Source organism: Brassica oleracea, chromosome C5 (genome assembly GCF_000695525.1).
Source record: "Brassica oleracea var. oleracea cultivar TO1000 chromosome C5, BOL, whole genome shotgun sequence".
Lineage (NCBI taxonomy): Eukaryota > Viridiplantae > Streptophyta > Magnoliopsida > Brassicales > Brassicaceae > Brassica > Brassica oleracea.
This window is the reverse complement of record NC_027752.1, coordinates 502826-519732: the sequence shown is the minus strand read 5'-3', so window position 1 is coordinate 519732 and position 16907 is coordinate 502826. Positions and strand designations below refer to the sequence as shown.

The 16907-nt window shown below is 33.9% G+C and overlaps 3 protein-coding genes across 8 annotated transcripts; all 3 read left to right on the top strand.

Annotated features, from left to right (window-relative positions):
* Nucleotides 1–321: 321 nt before the first annotated feature.
* LOC106344205 (putative transporter arsB) lies at nucleotides 322–2126 on the top strand. Its single transcript, XM_013783620.1, is given in 6 exon segments — nucleotides 322–425; nucleotides 482–548; nucleotides 550–903; nucleotides 989–1121; nucleotides 1215–1362; nucleotides 2033–2126. Coding segments are annotated over 6 exon segments (900 nt in total).
* Nucleotides 2127–3454: 1328 nt separating this feature from the next.
* Nucleotides 3455–9823, top strand: LOC106343805 (NAC domain-containing protein 5-like). Of its 6 annotated transcripts, none has more exons than XM_013783122.1 (7): nucleotides 3455–3705; nucleotides 3796–4115; nucleotides 4219–4350; nucleotides 8647–8841; nucleotides 8922–9164; nucleotides 9262–9384; nucleotides 9501–9823. In XM_013783122.1, exons 1-7 carry the CDS (start codon nucleotides 3552–3554, stop codon nucleotides 9702–9704), a joined length of 1371 nt encoding a protein of 456 aa, XP_013638576.1. In that variant the 5' UTR covers nucleotides 3455–3551; the 3' UTR covers nucleotides 9705–9823. The 6 variants fall into 6 exon arrangements, with proteins under 6 accessions (XP_013638576.1, XP_013638573.1, XP_013638577.1 ...); XM_013783119.1 differs by having other exon boundaries at nucleotides 8647–8844; XM_013783123.1 differs by lacking the exons at nucleotides 8647–8841; nucleotides 8922–9164; nucleotides 9262–9384; nucleotides 9501–9823 and adding exons at nucleotides 4626–4868; nucleotides 4966–5088; nucleotides 5205–5527 and having other exon boundaries at nucleotides 3796–3994; nucleotides 4025–4115; nucleotides 4219–4548.
* Nucleotides 9824–12650: 2827 nt separating this feature from the next.
* On the top strand, nucleotides 12651–13972 carry LOC106294389 (NAC domain-containing protein 5-like). The gene is made up of 5 exons (XM_013729940.1): nucleotides 12651–12807; nucleotides 12895–12966; nucleotides 13259–13449; nucleotides 13562–13708; nucleotides 13784–13972. Exons 1-5 carry the CDS (start codon nucleotides 12651–12653, stop codon nucleotides 13970–13972), a joined length of 756 nt encoding a protein of 251 aa, XP_013585394.1.
* Nucleotides 13973–16907: the final 2935 nt, after the last annotated feature.

Below are 16907 nucleotides of genomic sequence, written 5' to 3'. Positions count from 1 at the left end.
AAAACGGATAGAGTATTACTTTTGGTTTTTATCAATAAAATTTCACCGCTTATAATTTTTGTTTTTAATTTTTGTTTTAGTTTGAAGATAAATATATTAATTATATCCTTTAACATCAATCTTTTGTGTACAAGATAAAATGGTAGAACATCATACATTTGTATATGGAGGAAGTACTTATTTGAATAATTGATGTTAAAAGTTTTTCACACATACTAACCGGATCCCGTGTTTCTTAACTGTTACTTATCAGCCATCCCCTAGGGTTCCAAAAGATCTATGCTTTTTGATCATTAATCCATGAAAGTCCAGAGATTGAAAATGGCAATGGCACCAGCAACTAAGCTTGTTCTAGCCTTTGCCATCTTCTTGGTATTTATCAGTTTTCCTTTCTGTACCATTCCTACCAATTGGTCGAACCGCCGGTTCTCTCTCGCTGCCATGCTTATGGTTATCTTCCAAGTCATAACCCCTGAACAAGCTTACCCCTAAAAGAAGAAGATGTGGGTTCTGAAGCTGTCGTTGAAGAAGATGTCAGGTCTCATCGGTTTTTCTCCAGCTACATTACCGCATCTCAGCTTTTTTGGATCAGAAGAATCTAACATGAGAACGGATCCTGAGACACTCAGAAACAGAGCGGTTTTACCTGGTGAAAGTGAAACCACACACCGTGATTCAACTGCGTCAAGAGAACAAACGGATACAGAGACGCAAGGAGAGAACAACAATGTGTTCCAAACCAAGAAACGGAGAAGAGCTTTGTGGAAAGCAAGTGTTTATTCAATGACACTTGGAATGCTAATATCTCTGCTAATGGGTTTAAACATGTCTTGGACTGCAATAACCGCGGCTCTAGCTCTCGTCGTTCTTGATTTTAAAGACGCAAGGCCATCTCTAGAGAAGGTGGAACCGAACTTTAACTCTTTATGAAACACAGAAATCACTTTTGTAGAACTAATAACCAAACTTTTAAACTGTGTGTTGGCAGGTATCCTATTGACTTCTGATCTTCTTCTGCGGGATGTTTGTAACGGTAATGGGACCATAGGCGAAAATCGACCAAGCCAAAGGAACCACGGTTCTGGCACTTGTGATTCTTGTCCTCTCCAATGTACCAACCGGTGTGTCATTATATCATTGTAGATAAAACATGTTGTGGCATGCGGGTTTATCCCCATATCTAGAAATTCATTTCAAATATTACCTGTGTGCAGTGCTTCCGTTGGGAGCTAGAGTGGCGGCGGCTGCAGGGGAAGAGGAGAAGAAGGCGTGGGTGAGCACAGTGGCTAGAAACTTCTCGTTGCTTGGTTCAGAAGCAAACTTGATAGTTTGTGAGCAAGCTCGTAGAGCAGTGAGCTAGGGGTGGACATTTTACCCGATATCCGAAGTGGCATCCGAACCGAAATCCGAACCGAAGTAGCAGAATATCCGAACAGATATTGAATTAGGAGAGATTGGATATTCGAACCCGAACGGATAATATCCGAACCCGAATGGATATCCGAAAATAACCGAATATATGTATAATTAACCTTATATTTCTAGTTTACATCTCTCATTTTATATAAAATATTTATATTGATACTACACATATTTTAAGTTCATATGATATACATCCAATTACGGAGAAAATGATTTGCTACTCACTTAAAATGCATGTCAAATTTTTTATTTCGAGAATTAACAAAAAGTTACATCCAAAATTTAAAAACAATAATCAAATTAATGTCTTTTTAGTTTCAAAATGTTATGTCCAAATCTATTAACCATTCAATCTATTAAAAATAAAAAATTAGTTAAGTGAAAGTTATATTTTTAAATACAAGAAATTTGAGAAATGAAAATTTAATTTTGCTTTTTCAAAATCTAAATATTCGAACCCGATCCGAAATAACCGAACCCGAACTAAAAATATCTGAACACGACCCGAAGTACAGAAATACCCGAACCGGTTTTACACCTCTATACCCGAAAATATGAAATACCCGACCCGAATCCGAACGGATACCCGAACGCCCACCCCTATAGTGAGCCATGGCTACACTCTCACATTCGATAAACACTTCAAATTTGGTTTACCTTCAACACTCATCCTTACAGCCATTGGTCTCCTCCTTATCAAGTAATCCATAACTCACTCTGTATTTGCTTTCCTTTATTCTCTTTGTGATGGAATTTTCTTCATTTTACCAATCAATGTTTATGTCTCTTTTTACACTCTTTCTGTAATTTAGTATTCACAGTATACACATATGTATCTTAATTAGAGAAAATAAACAATAATTAACTCAATTACGAATGAACTGCATAACATTTTATCAGGATTTCAAGTTCCAAAGATGCGCTTCTAGCAAATTTTATTAATTCATATCAAATTCTCAAGGTTTACCTTTTTAAAAAGTGTATAATTTTTTTTTGAAAAGTGATATAATTACATAATAAATACGTATATCTCTAAAAATGAGAATAAATAAATGTTATTAATATACTAAAATCAGGTCTTGAGCAATTTGCTATGATTATTGAATGAAATATTGTCAAGCTAAGTGTTTTAGTTATTTTGACCTTCTGATTATTCTACTGTTTCACTATTCATTATGATATATATGTATACAATTCCATTTTAGAAATGTAAGGTAAACAAAGAAACGTGATCAGTTTCTCTTGAGTAAAATGCATTGTAATTATATATTAAGGTATATATAATCAAATGAAAATTATCCTCATTTAAGTGACTTATCTCCAACTCTGCAGATGTGTGTGTGTGTGTGTATAGGCCTATGTGTATATATGCTTCTTTTGTGTTCCTTTGTATTTTAATATTCACGTTGAATGCGTATGCCAATTTTGTTTCTATTTATAACAAAGAATCCAAAGCCTTTATATAGGCAGGACTCCTACATTTATATAAAAAACAAATATCAAAATATAAACTTAAAAACTAGATAAAGCTTATCTAAAACGTTATTATCTTAATCTAAATAAATATAAATAGTTAAGATAATTAATTATAATAAATAAAATGTAAATAACCCATATTTATCTTCCATATGCGCTGCATCTATCACTAATGCTTTTTTTTTTTATTTATCTATCACTAATGCTAAAATGTGGGTGTTAGAATTACTACGCCTATAAGTATATATATCCAGAGAACATATAAAATAGTGGTTAGAGACTTTCTATAATCGACGGGACTTCGATGAAGCTTCTTGACTTGAATATACAGACGCGGGTTACTTGGTATTATCACCGGATTTATATGTCTTGACGTCTTGTGTTTTACTTTATCTTGTTATTGATAATGGACCCGTCGACGTTGACGTTACTTTAAACATGACCGCATACGTTACGTCACCATTGTTTTTTAATTATTGTTATTATTATTATTTTTGAATTGTATATAAATAATATAACTACCCCTGCAGCCTACAATTAATTTGCAGAAGAGAGATCAACAACGGAGAAAGAAGCTCTCTGCTAAATATTCTGATTCTTCTTTCTTTTTTTGGTTATTTATTAACTCCAAAGTCTTTCGTCAGAATCACAAAATGGTGGATCCGGTGGGTTACAGATTCCGTCCGACGGACGAGGAGATCGTCGTACACTACGTGAGGCCAAAGAACATCGAGAGTAACACGAGTCATGTAGACGAAGTCATGAACACAGTCGATATATATAGCTTCGACCCATGGGAGTTACGTTGTAAGTGTGTCTTAATTACACTGTTTGTATGAACATAATCATCTCGCTAGTTTCGACGGATTGAATGATTCTTATTGGTTCTTTCCTCAGTCAAGTCGAGGATAAAATCGAGAGATGAGGTTGTTTGGTACTTCTTCGGTTGTAAGAAACGAATGCGTAACAACAGACAGAGGAGGACAATCCCGTCTGGTTTTTGGAGTAATACCGGCGAGACAAAGCCAATAATCCGGAAGAAGGGAGGAGGAGGAGATCACGAGAAGATTGGTGAGAAAAGGGTTTTTGTGTTTAAGTACAGTAGTAAGATTCCCGGTGGGTCGAAGTCGAAATCGAAGTCGAAATCGAAATCGAAATCGAAATCGGATTGGGTTATGCACGAATACGTCGCTACGTTCTCGTCTCCCGACTCTCAGGTATTTATTTATCTGGTTGCTGGTAGTTGTTGTACTCTCTTGATTGGACTGCGATTGTCATTTGATTTGATTTTGGTTTTTTTTTTTTTTTTTTAATGTACAGAGGATGACGACATCGACATATACAGTGTGTAAAGTAATGTTTAAGGGTGACCCCACAGACTTACCTTCTTCTTCCTCTTTGATCCCTCAATTGAACAGCAACAGTTCGGGTGGACTGAGTACTGAGTCAGAGGTACAGAACCCAAACCAGATTACAAGTTCCGTCTCCTTAATCCCTCATGTGAACAGCAGTTCTGAAGGACTGAGTACAGAGGCAGAGGTTGAGTACAGAGACAGAGGTGGTATGTCACACCAGATTACAAGTTCCATCTCTTCAATCCCTCATGTGAACAACAACAATTCTGGAGTACTGAGTACAGAGACAGAGGTGGTAGGTCACTTCACAACCATACTCCTTTTTGTGTTCTTCCCTTTCTCATGACTCATGAGTCTTCGTTTGAATTACAGGATCCACGTCTGTTTAGTGGCTTTCTTTATTTGGAGGAAGATGCTCATTTCGAAGATGAAACCCTCAGGGATTTGAACAGTTTGCCTAATAATGATGATGCTGAGGAGGAGGAGTGGCTTGTGAATCTTTGGTCTATGCAAGGGGATCGCAACGATCACAGACCTAAAATGCCACTGACCGGTTTCATTAGCGATGATGATGATGATGATGATAGTGATTCTGATTCCATATCTACAAAAACAGTAAGCATCATTTTTACTGTTACCATTTGTGGTAATCCTCTGTTTTCAGGTTCCACCTCACAAAAAGCTAAAAGTCTTGTTTCATATGATATGGCAGTGTTCCATTAAAAGCTCGAGCACTTGTGTTACTTTTGGTAACTCTAATCGTCTCATAGACCAAATCATAGACCTGCCAGAGTCCCCACGCTCAACAATCGAATCAGTCTCGTTAACTCAAGAGGTAAGCTTTTATTATTTCTCTCTTTCTCCTATACAAGCACAATCCTTAACACTAGTCATGCTACTACTTTGCCATTACTCACACAACATTTTGGCTTCTTTGATATGTGATTCAAGGTGAGCAAAGCTCTGGGAGCCAATAGTGCTATATCTGAGAAGAAGATGAGTCCTTGTGATGATGATGCACAAGTAAGTGAGATCGGAGGTGATCAAATGGGTCAGGAGATGGTGATCAAGAACAAAAGAGCTGGTTTCATTTACAGGATGATACAAAAATTCGCCAAGAAAATCAAGCTATGTTCTTGTGTCTCAAGAATATGATGCACCAGTCAATGAGATCAATTAAGAATACATTTGGTAATTTCCATGTATGAGTTCAGTTATGTCTATCTTGTTTTGTAACTATTTCGTATTTTTAATGTATGTCCTAATCTCATATATAAAAGTGAATTTGCTATCAGAAAATGTTATAAGACAAAACTATATGTCATTTCCATTGACGCAACAAACAAAATTTTCAAACTAGAGCAATCAAATCCTTCTCATATGGGCCAGCCTCATAAATCCTCACAACAAATATTTCAGAGTCAAGACTATAATATCAAATCTTTTTTTAACACAAATGCTTATATTAAAATTAAAAATCCAGTGAAATAAATCGGTGACAATCGGAGAGATCTTCAAAAGTAAACGGATAAACCAAAATAACTAAAACATGATGAATGATAGATGTGGCTAAAAAAAGAAGAAATCCACGGAAAACTTTCACTTGTAATCTTAAACCTTGCGCTCGAAAGAACGAAAAAAATCGAAATCGACGTTAAAAAAACCCAACCAATGGGTTTTGAGAACAAGAAGTCCAGGAACCTCCGTAAAAGGTAACAACTTCGGTGAGAGGGTCGCAGAAACAACTCTGTGAAGAAGTTTAGCATGTGGAAATTCTCTTTACGTCTACATCATGTCGATGTTTAATGTAGGTCCGAACACCCACTAATTTAAAAGTTGCTAAGTTTTGTTCTTATACGGATTTGTTTGGTTAGTTTTTTTTTTTTTTTGAAAAAAGGGCTTGTTTGGTTAGTTTACAAATGCTTAAACAATAATGGGACGATTTGAGTAAATACTTTAGTAATCGGACTAAATATAAATTCATATCCCATATAGAGTAGAAAAACCTCTACAATAATATTTCTATAAATATGTATATAGGCGAAGAAATTGCTGATGCTTTCACGTGACCCAATTCGATCACATATTTGGTCATTGTTGGTGTTCTGACACATTCCTGGCCGGCTTCTGTTCCACCATTATTATTTGACAGATTTGTTTAATAAGACGACAAATGGAAAAGACAGCGATTTCCTTAAAGTTGTCTCAATTTCGAGATTTCGGTTGTGTTTACGTCCCTACACCTGTCCGTTTTCTTCCATTAAGGAGACCACCGGATTTACAACTGTATAAAAACGTTATGCTTAGACCATTTGCGATCCAACACTAAAATTATACTCTTCCCCTGTCGTTTTTAATATAAATCGTTTTAAAATTATATACATAAATTAAGAAATCAAAAAGTTTTTATATTTTCTAAACAAAAATATCATTAATTATTTACATAACTACAAATCAACCAATAATAAAATAGAAGGTTTATTATTATTGATCGTATGACATTAAGTGTTAATAAATTTTACAAAGAAAACCGAAAATATCATATAATTTAGAACAAAAAAAATTCTCTAAAACAACTTATATTAAAAAACGGAGGAAGTACTATTTTACTTTAGTTTTCACACAAAAACTGATGTAAGCCAACACTAAAAATTATACTATTTAATATAAATAAATAATTTTATATCAAATACTTATAAAATAAATAGATACAAAAAGTAAATTTAATATTTACAATAAAATAATTTACGTATAGAAGTAGTTTATTTAAATGTTTTATCTAAATATTATACTGAAATAGTAAATATTTATTTTAAAAGAACATTAATATAATTTTTTTATGTAATATATAGTTACATAGTCATAATTATTTATATTATAAATATTTTTTAAAATAAAATAAACAATAATTTAATAACATAATACTCTAAAATTAGTTTTTTAGTGTGTTGGTATTATGTTTGGAAGAGAATATATTTTAATATTGGAATTTGCATTAAAATAATGTGATCTTAGTAAAATAGTGTTATAGGGTTAGATAATTGAAATTTTGTCCCAAACTTTCAAACAATAACGTGCTACGTAAGTTACTAAGTTTAATCTTTTTTTTAGTTAGAACATTTAATATTAAAAACCCAGTGGGCCAGATCGGAGCTACAAGGGGGCGGTTAACCGGAAAAGAAACAGCGACGGCCTAAAGCACAGAGTTAAAGCTAAATAGCAAATAAAGTAACTAATATCAAAGTGGCGCCAGCTGAGAAGAAAAAGGCGCGGGTAAGCCGTAAGCACGGTGGCTGGAAACTTGACGTTGCTTGGTTCAGCGGCTAACCTGATAGTGTGTGAGGAAGCTCGTAGAGCAGTGAGCCATGGTTACATTCTCTCACATTCACTAAAAACTTTGACCGCCAATGGTCGGTTTTCTTACCAAGTAATCCATAGCCACTCTAGTATATATATGCTTTATTTTCTTTGTTAAATTTTATTCATTTTAAAGAACTTTATGTTTCTTTATAACACAACGACGTCTTTTAGCCAATTACTGTTTTATAACGAAGAGTATCAAAATAAAAATACTGTTATATTTTTGCAGCTGATGCAAACATCAGTCCCACATCGTCACAAAATGGTCCAAGAATCATTCACATATAACATAATGAATCAATGGTCACGATTTAATCTCGTTGATTGCTTACTTCAATATAGTATGCACGTATAGGCAAATGTTGGACCGGTCCATCCATCATCTTTCTCATGTAAATTACATCCTTGACCTTCATCTATGTTGCGTTGGACCAGAATGTTCTAAGCAATGTAGAGTCCGAAATTATACTATTATAGTATTATATATGCCGACGGCCCAAACGTTTCCGCCGAAAACCTATAATCCAACGAATCAACGGTCAAGATGTAGTCGAATTTTTTTTTCGGCAAAATATTCGAATCTTTTTATTTGGATTTTAATACTTCCACCGTACGTATTGACACGCAGACCAGACCTTCATCTTTGTTAAGCATAAATAACACAGAACCTCCTTGGCCTTTTCTTCTCTCATACGATCTTGCATTTTCTTCTCTGTCTGAAAGTTTAGCCGCCGTGTCAAAATGGTGAATCCGGTGGGACTCAGGTTTCTTCCGACCGAAGAAGAGATCGTTGACCACTACCTCAGGTTAAAAAATCACGGTGGTTCCAACACGAGCCATGTCGATCAAGTCATTAGCACAATTAATATCTGTAACTTCGATCCTTGGGAGTTACCTCGTAAGTCTCACGAGTCTTACCCGACTGTTGTATACAATAAAGTAATTGTTTTCTGATGCAGTCCCATACTTCTTTGTTCATTCTCAGGGCAGTCGAAGATGGAGTCAAAAGATAAGGTTTGGTATTTCTTCGGAGGTACAGAACCCAAACCAGATTACAAGTTCCGTCTCCTTAATCCCTCATGTGAACAGCAGTTCTGAAGGACTGAGTACAGAGGCAGAGGTTGAGTACAGAGACAGAGGTGGTATGTCACACCAGATTACAAGTTCCATCTCTTCAATCCCTCATGTGAACAACAACAATTCTGGAGTACTGAGTACAGAGACAGAGGTGGTAGGTCACTTCACAACCATACTCCTTTTTGTGTTCTTCCCTTTCTCATGACTCATGAGTCTTCGTTTGAATTACAGGATCCACGTCTGTTTAGTGGCTTTCTTTATTTGGAGGAAGATGCTCATTTCGAAGATGAAACCCTCAGGGATTTGAACAGTTTGCCTAATAATGATGATGCTGAGGAGGAGGAGTGGCTTGTGAATCTTTGGTCTATGCAAGGGGATCGCAACGATCACAGACCTAAAATGCCACTGACCGGTTTCATTAGCGATGATGATGATGATGATGATAGTGATTCTGATTCCATATCTACAAAAACAGTAAGCATCATTTTTACTGTTACCATTTGTGGTAATCCTCTGTTTTCAGGTTCCACCTCACAAAAAGCTAAAAGTCTTGTTTCATATGATATGGCAGTGTTCCATTAAAAGCTCGAGCACTTGTGTTACTTTTGGTAACTCTAATCGTCTCATAGACCAAATCATAGACCTGCCAGAGTCCCCACGCTCAACAATCGAATCAGTCTCGTTAACTCAAGAGGTAAGCTTTTATTATTTCTCTCTTTCTCCTATACAAGCACAATCCTTAACACTAGTCATGCTACTACTTTGCCATTACTCACACAACATTTTGGCTTCTTTGATATGTGATTCAAGGTGAGCAAAGCTCTGGGAGCCAATAGTGCTATATCTGAGAAGAAGATGAGTCCTTGTGATGATGATGCACAAGTAAGTGAGATCGGAGGTGATCAAATGGGTCAGGAGATGGTGATCAAGAACAAAAGAGCTGGTTTCATTTACAGGATGATACAAAAATTCGCCAAGAAAATCAAGCTATGTTCTTGTGTCTCAAGAATATGATGCACCAGTCAATGAGATCAATTAAGAATACATTTGGTAATTTCCATGTATGAGTTCAGTTATGTCTATCTTGTTTTGTAACTATTTCGTATTTTTAATGTATGTCCTAATCTCATATATAAAAGTGAATTTGCTATCAGAAAATGTTATAAGACAAAACTATATGTCATTTCCATTGACGCAACAAACAAAATTTTCAAACTAGAGCAATCAAATCCTTCTCATATGGGCCAGCCTCATAAATCCTCACAACAAATATTTCAGAGTCAAGACTATAATATCAAATCTTTTTTTAACACAAATGCTTATATTAAAATTAAAAATCCAGTGAAATAAATCGGTGACAATCGGAGAGATCTTCAAAAGTAAACGGATAAACCAAAATAACTAAAACATGATGAATGATAGATGTGGCTAAAAAAAGAAGAAATCCACGGAAAACTTTCACTTGTAATCTTAAACCTTGCGCTCGAAAGAACGAAAAAAATCGAAATCGACGTTAAAAAAACCCAACCAATGGGTTTTGAGAACAAGAAGTCCAGGAACCTCCGTAAAAGGTAACAACTTCGGTGAGAGGGTCGCAGAAACAACTCTGTGAAGAAGTTTAGCATGTGGAAATTCTCTTTACGTCTACATCATGTCGATGTTTAATGTAGGTCCGAACACCCACTAATTTAAAAGTTGCTAAGTTTTGTTCTTATACGGATTTGTTTGGTTAGTTTTTTTTTTTTTTTGAAAAAAGGGCTTGTTTGGTTAGTTTACAAATGCTTAAACAATAATGGGACGATTTGAGTAAATACTTTAGTAATCGGACTAAATATAAATTCATATCCCATATAGAGTAGAAAAACCTCTACAATAATATTTCTATAAATATGTATATAGGCGAAGAAATTGCTGATGCTTTCACGTGACCCAATTCGATCACATATTTGGTCATTGTTGGTGTTCTGACACATTCCTGGCCGGCTTCTGTTCCACCATTATTATTTGACAGATTTGTTTAATAAGACGACAAATGGAAAAGACAGCGATTTCCTTAAAGTTGTCTCAATTTCGAGATTTCGGTTGTGTTTACGTCCCTACACCTGTCCGTTTTCTTCCATTAAGGAGACCACCGGATTTACAACTGTATAAAAACGTTATGCTTAGACCATTTGCGATCCAACACTAAAATTATACTCTTCCCCTGTCGTTTTTAATATAAATCGTTTTAAAATTATATACATAAATTAAGAAATCAAAAAGTTTTTATATTTTCTAAACAAAAATATCATTAATTATTTACATAACTACAAATCAACCAATAATAAAATAGAAGGTTTATTATTATTGATCGTATGACATTAAGTGTTAATAAATTTTACAAAGAAAACCGAAAATATCATATAATTTAGAACAAAAAAAATTCTCTAAAACAACTTATATTAAAAAACGGAGGAAGTACTATTTTACTTTAGTTTTCACACAAAAACTGATGTAAGCCAACACTAAAAATTATACTATTTAATATAAATAAATAATTTTATATCAAATACTTATAAAATAAATAGATACAAAAAGTAAATTTAATATTTACAATAAAATAATTTACGTATAGAAGTAGTTTATTTAAATGTTTTATCTAAATATTATACTGAAATAGTAAATATTTATTTTAAAAGAACATTAATATAATTTTTTTATGTAATATATAGTTACATAGTCATAATTATTTATATTATAAATATTTTTTAAAATAAAATAAACAATAATTTAATAACATAATACTCTAAAATTAGTTTTTTAGTGTGTTGGTATTATGTTTGGAAGAGAATATATTTTAATATTGGAATTTGCATTAAAATAATGTGATCTTAGTAAAATAGTGTTATAGGGTTAGATAATTGAAATTTTGTCCCAAACTTTCAAACAATAACGTGCTACGTAAGTTACTAAGTTTAATCTTTTTTTTAGTTAGAACATTTAATATTAAAAACCCAGTGGGCCAGATCGGAGCTACAAGGGGGCGGTTAACCGGAAAAGAAACAGCGACGGCCTAAAGCACAGAGTTAAAGCTAAATAGCAAATAAAGTAACTAATATCAAAGTGGCGCCAGCTGAGAAGAAAAAGGCGCGGGTAAGCCGTAAGCACGGTGGCTGGAAACTTGACGTTGCTTGGTTCAGCGGCTAACCTGATAGTGTGTGAGGAAGCTCGTAGAGCAGTGAGCCATGGTTACATTCTCTCACATTCACTAAAAACTTTGACCGCCAATGGTCGGTTTTCTTACCAAGTAATCCATAGCCACTCTAGTATATATATGCTTTATTTTCTTTGTTAAATTTTATTCATTTTAAAGAACTTTATGTTTCTTTATAACACAACGACGTCTTTTAGCCAATTACTGTTTTATAACGAAGAGTATCAAAATAAAAATACTGTTATATTTTTGCAGCTGATGCAAACATCAGTCCCACATCGTCACAAAATGGTCCAAGAATCATTCACATATAACATAATGAATCAATGGTCACGATTTAATCTCGTTGATTGCTTACTTCAATATAGTATGCACGTATAGGCAAATGTTGGACCGGTCCATCCATCATCTTTCTCATGTAAATTACATCCTTGACCTTCATCTATGTTGCGTTGGACCAGAATGTTCTAAGCAATGTAGAGTCCGAAATTATACTATTATAGTATTATATATGCCGACGGCCCAAACGTTTCCGCCGAAAACCTATAATCCAACGAATCAACGGTCAAGATGTAGTCGAATTTTTTTTTCGGCAAAATATTCGAATCTTTTTATTTGGATTTTAATACTTCCACCGTACGTATTGACACGCAGACCAGACCTTCATCTTTGTTAAGCATAAATAACACAGAACCTCCTTGGCCTTTTCTTCTCTCATACGATCTTGCATTTTCTTCTCTGTCTGAAAGTTTAGCCGCCGTGTCAAAATGGTGAATCCGGTGGGACTCAGGTTTCTTCCGACCGAAGAAGAGATCGTTGACCACTACCTCAGGTTAAAAAATCACGGTGGTTCCAACACGAGCCATGTCGATCAAGTCATTAGCACAATTAATATCTGTAACTTCGATCCTTGGGAGTTACCTCGTAAGTCTCACGAGTCTTACCCGACTGTTGTATACAATAAAGTAATTGTTTTCTGATGCAGTCCCATACTTCTTTGTTCATTCTCAGGGCAGTCGAAGATGGAGTCAAAAGATAAGGTTTGGTATTTCTTCGGACGCAAGGAGAAGAGATATAACAGAGGTGAACGTCAGATCAGAAAAACCAAGTCTGGTTTTTGGAAGAAAACTGGAGTTACAATGGATATCAAGCGAAAGAGATCAGGGCATCGCGAAAAGATCGGTGAGAAAAGAGTTATAACAGACGCAAGGAGAAGAGATATAACAGAGGTGAACGTCAGATCAGAAAAACCAAGTCTGGTTTTTGGAAGAAAACTGGAGTTACAATGGATATCAAGCGAAAGAGATCAGGGCATCGCGAAAAGATCGGTGAGAAAAGAGTTATAACAGACGCAAGGAGAAGAGATATAACAGAGGTGAACGTCAGATCAGAAAAACCAAGTCTGGTTTTTGGAAGAAAACTGGAGTTACAATGGATATCAAGCGAAAGAGATCAGGGCATCGCGAAAAGATCGGTGAGAAAAGAGTTTTAGTGTTTCACTCGAGCGGATCCAAAACCAACTGGATCATGCACGAGTATGACGCTGCTTGCTTGTCTCCTACTCAGGTCATTTTTTCAATAACTTCTGTGGGGTTTCCTTTTTTATTTTATTGTTGCTTTCTTGTAATATTCAATAGTATATTCTGAATTTTGGACCGTATTTTTGGTTTAATTACAGAACATGACATATACAATCTGCAAAGTACACAAAAAGGATGAGGCTACAGAGATTTCTTCTCCTGGTAGTGATATTGATGCGCATAGTCTCTCTCTAGGCACTCATATGAATAACTCTGGAGGAGAATCTAGTACTGCAGCATCTGAGGTGGGGTCTATCTCAATCTCAAACTTTATAAATGTAAAGTTTTCAAAACCATATCTTATACACACTAATTTTAAGGAACCAAAGAATCCACACCAGCTTAGTGTTTTTTTTGATAAGAAGCAAGAAACTGAGCTCGAAGAAGCAATTCACGGGGCTTTCGACAATCTGTCAAGTTATGATTGGAAATACTTGCTTGGTGATGATGAGCAGAGTAAGACTGTTTCTATGCAAAACTCATTGATCGGTGTCTTCGACTGGGCATAAATCTATCATCTATCTCCAACAAGAGTAGCAAAATGTTGATATGTCCCTCGATCAAGAAGAAAAGAGCTGCTATATTTTAAAATTCACCTGTTTTCAGTAACATGATTTTGTACTTTCCAAATCTGTACACGTACTATACATTATGTCTTGGCTTGTTGTTTTGTAGCGTTATTGTATTCCTTAAACATATTAAGAAAATGATGTTGAATTTTTTGATGAGAAGTGATTCGAGTAGACAAGATTGTAATCATTTTAAATATTGATATCAACTATCAAAAGTCTCAAATCCTCTTTGACGTCGCAATCAGCCTCTCCTCATGACCTACCGAATCCCCACAAGACATTATACAGTTTTCTACAGAAAAGGAAAATAAGTCTAGCATCAAATCAAATTACTTTATTTCAAGAGTCTTTTTATTAAGTCCACATCATACTTATATATGTATACACGTGCATGTTGTCATGTTTTTTTTTTTTTTTGAAAATAACATGTTGTCATGTTGATGTTTAATTAAGTTCAAATTATCCCAGTACCGATGGTTACTTTTATTTTGCTTCCTCTCTTCTCTTTACAGTATCATATGTATACAAGAAAATACTCTAGCAATCGAACTAAATCTAAAATTATTTTTAAAATTGTTTGTTACTATTTGCCCTACACCCTTTTATTTTAATCAACAGACGAAAAAAAACAAGTGATATTGATTTCTCTAGACTTTATGTTATCTATATACCCTGTACGTGTGTATATGTGATGCATACCGATGAAGAAATATATGTATGCATGGACTTACTACTGTCTAAACGTGTGGAAATAGGGATATCTAAATAGGTTCCTTAATTTTCCGTATCTTCTTCTACGCATGATATGCGCATTTATAATTAAATAAATGGTTAGATGTAAAAAAAGGTTGTAGCATCTCTAGCTTTGTCAGATTATGCGCATTTATTTATAATTAATTAATTGTAATATCTAGCTTTGGCATGTAATAAAAAGTCATGGTCCACTTCCTTTTGACTCGTCTTCATCAATGCCCGACATGATACCTAATAACCCCTTATATTGACCCTAATCTACTGTGATAGATAATATACTTTGTCATGTCAAAGTGTCTCTTTTAGAGTGCATCATATGAACGCAAATATGTAGAATGCAATCCTGATGTTAAGGTTCAAATTTCAGACCTCTTTAAGAAAAACTATTCTTAACATTTACTATCTCAAAAAAAAAAAATCATTTACTATCTCGATATGGAAGGAGCTAGGTGTGTGTATATTACTTTTTAATTGGATTGTAGTACTTGAAACTGGTGTTAGAAATATTAACTCTCAATCTATGTTTAGACACAGGTGCGTATATATTGCTTTTTGCTTATACATAAGATTAATATTATCGTATTAGATTAGAGAAGTATAAAAAGTTTACTATTGGTATCAAAATCCATATGGGATATAAACACGACACGAGAAAACCGAATTCACTATGTAGGCAGCCCAAATTCCAATACAATAAAAAAAGGAAATAACAATAACAATTATCTCTCTGTTCCTTAATATTACATATTTTAGGAAAAAAATTTGTTTTAAAAAGATCTATTTTTTACATTTTCAAGACATGTTATATTAACTAATTGTAAATTTCAAAAAACTTAATTGCATTTACTGAATTGTTATTGGTTTAAAATTATGAAACAAAGATAAACACAAAAAAATATCTAAATTTAATGTGTTTTATTAAAATGTGTGAAAAATCTACAATACTTAACATTAAAAAAACAGAAGGAGTATTTATGAGAGCCAGCTGCCGATACCTCCTTGCACATGTCGTCACACGCTGACGAGTTGATGATGCAAAATAATATATGTCCAGTTGGAATAAAACAATATATAAATTTACCGTGAGTTTATATCTATCAAAAAAAGAGAAAAATTGCAAGCCTTACCTAACGGTATCTTATCTTACACGATTTAATTTTTCTTTTCATTCTATAACTTTAGAGAACATAGAAACCATATACAAACATATACTAACTCCGTTCTTGAAAGGAAGATGTTTTAAATTTTTTTATTGTTCCACAAAGATAGATTTTCTATATTGTTAAGGTATTTTTTTATATTTTGAGGAACATTAATTGAGAATATTTGAATTGATTAAATTTCATTTGTGAAAAGTTATTGGAAAGTGTATAATAAAGTAAAAAATAAATTAAATTATAAATATTTATTAAATTCTTAATAAACGTACATACTCTAGAAAATCTTACTTTCAGGAACAGAGGAGAGAAAATATTTTTTTATACAGTCTCAGTATGATTAATATTGTAGCAATACGTTTTTCTTTTATAGAATACTTGTTTAGGTAGAAAAAAACATCGGACCAATTGAATCAGATTATTTCTATAGAATAGTCGCAAAATGCAGCAGCACTTTATATATATATTTTTTTTTGTCTTCGTCGTTTAGCCAGTTTTTGATGATGCAAGCTCCCAGGTGGACTGATCTGAGCTGTAATCTGGATTGGATGTAATATTTAATGAATGGAAATTAGTTTTTACTATAGAAAATAATAACGGACTATCCACTTCACCTGAACATGTCAATTAGGGTCGAAATCCGCGGTCCGAACCTACCTAGTCCTAAAACTATCGGATTTGGGCTTAGTTTTATAAGCCCATAAAAAATCGGGTTTTTCGGGTTAAGAGCATCACTCCATTTCTCACTCCATTTTGCAGTAAATTATGGAGTGAGGTTGGAGATGCTATAAGTCCATTTGAATTTTGGGTATTTTGGACCTAAGCCCATTTGAACTAAGACCGACCAAAAAATCCGAAATTTTATATTTTAACTTAAATATTATCATTCTTGAATCAAAACCATTATTAGTATTGACATATTATTTTAATATTTTTAATCAAAAACTCTAATAAAACAAATA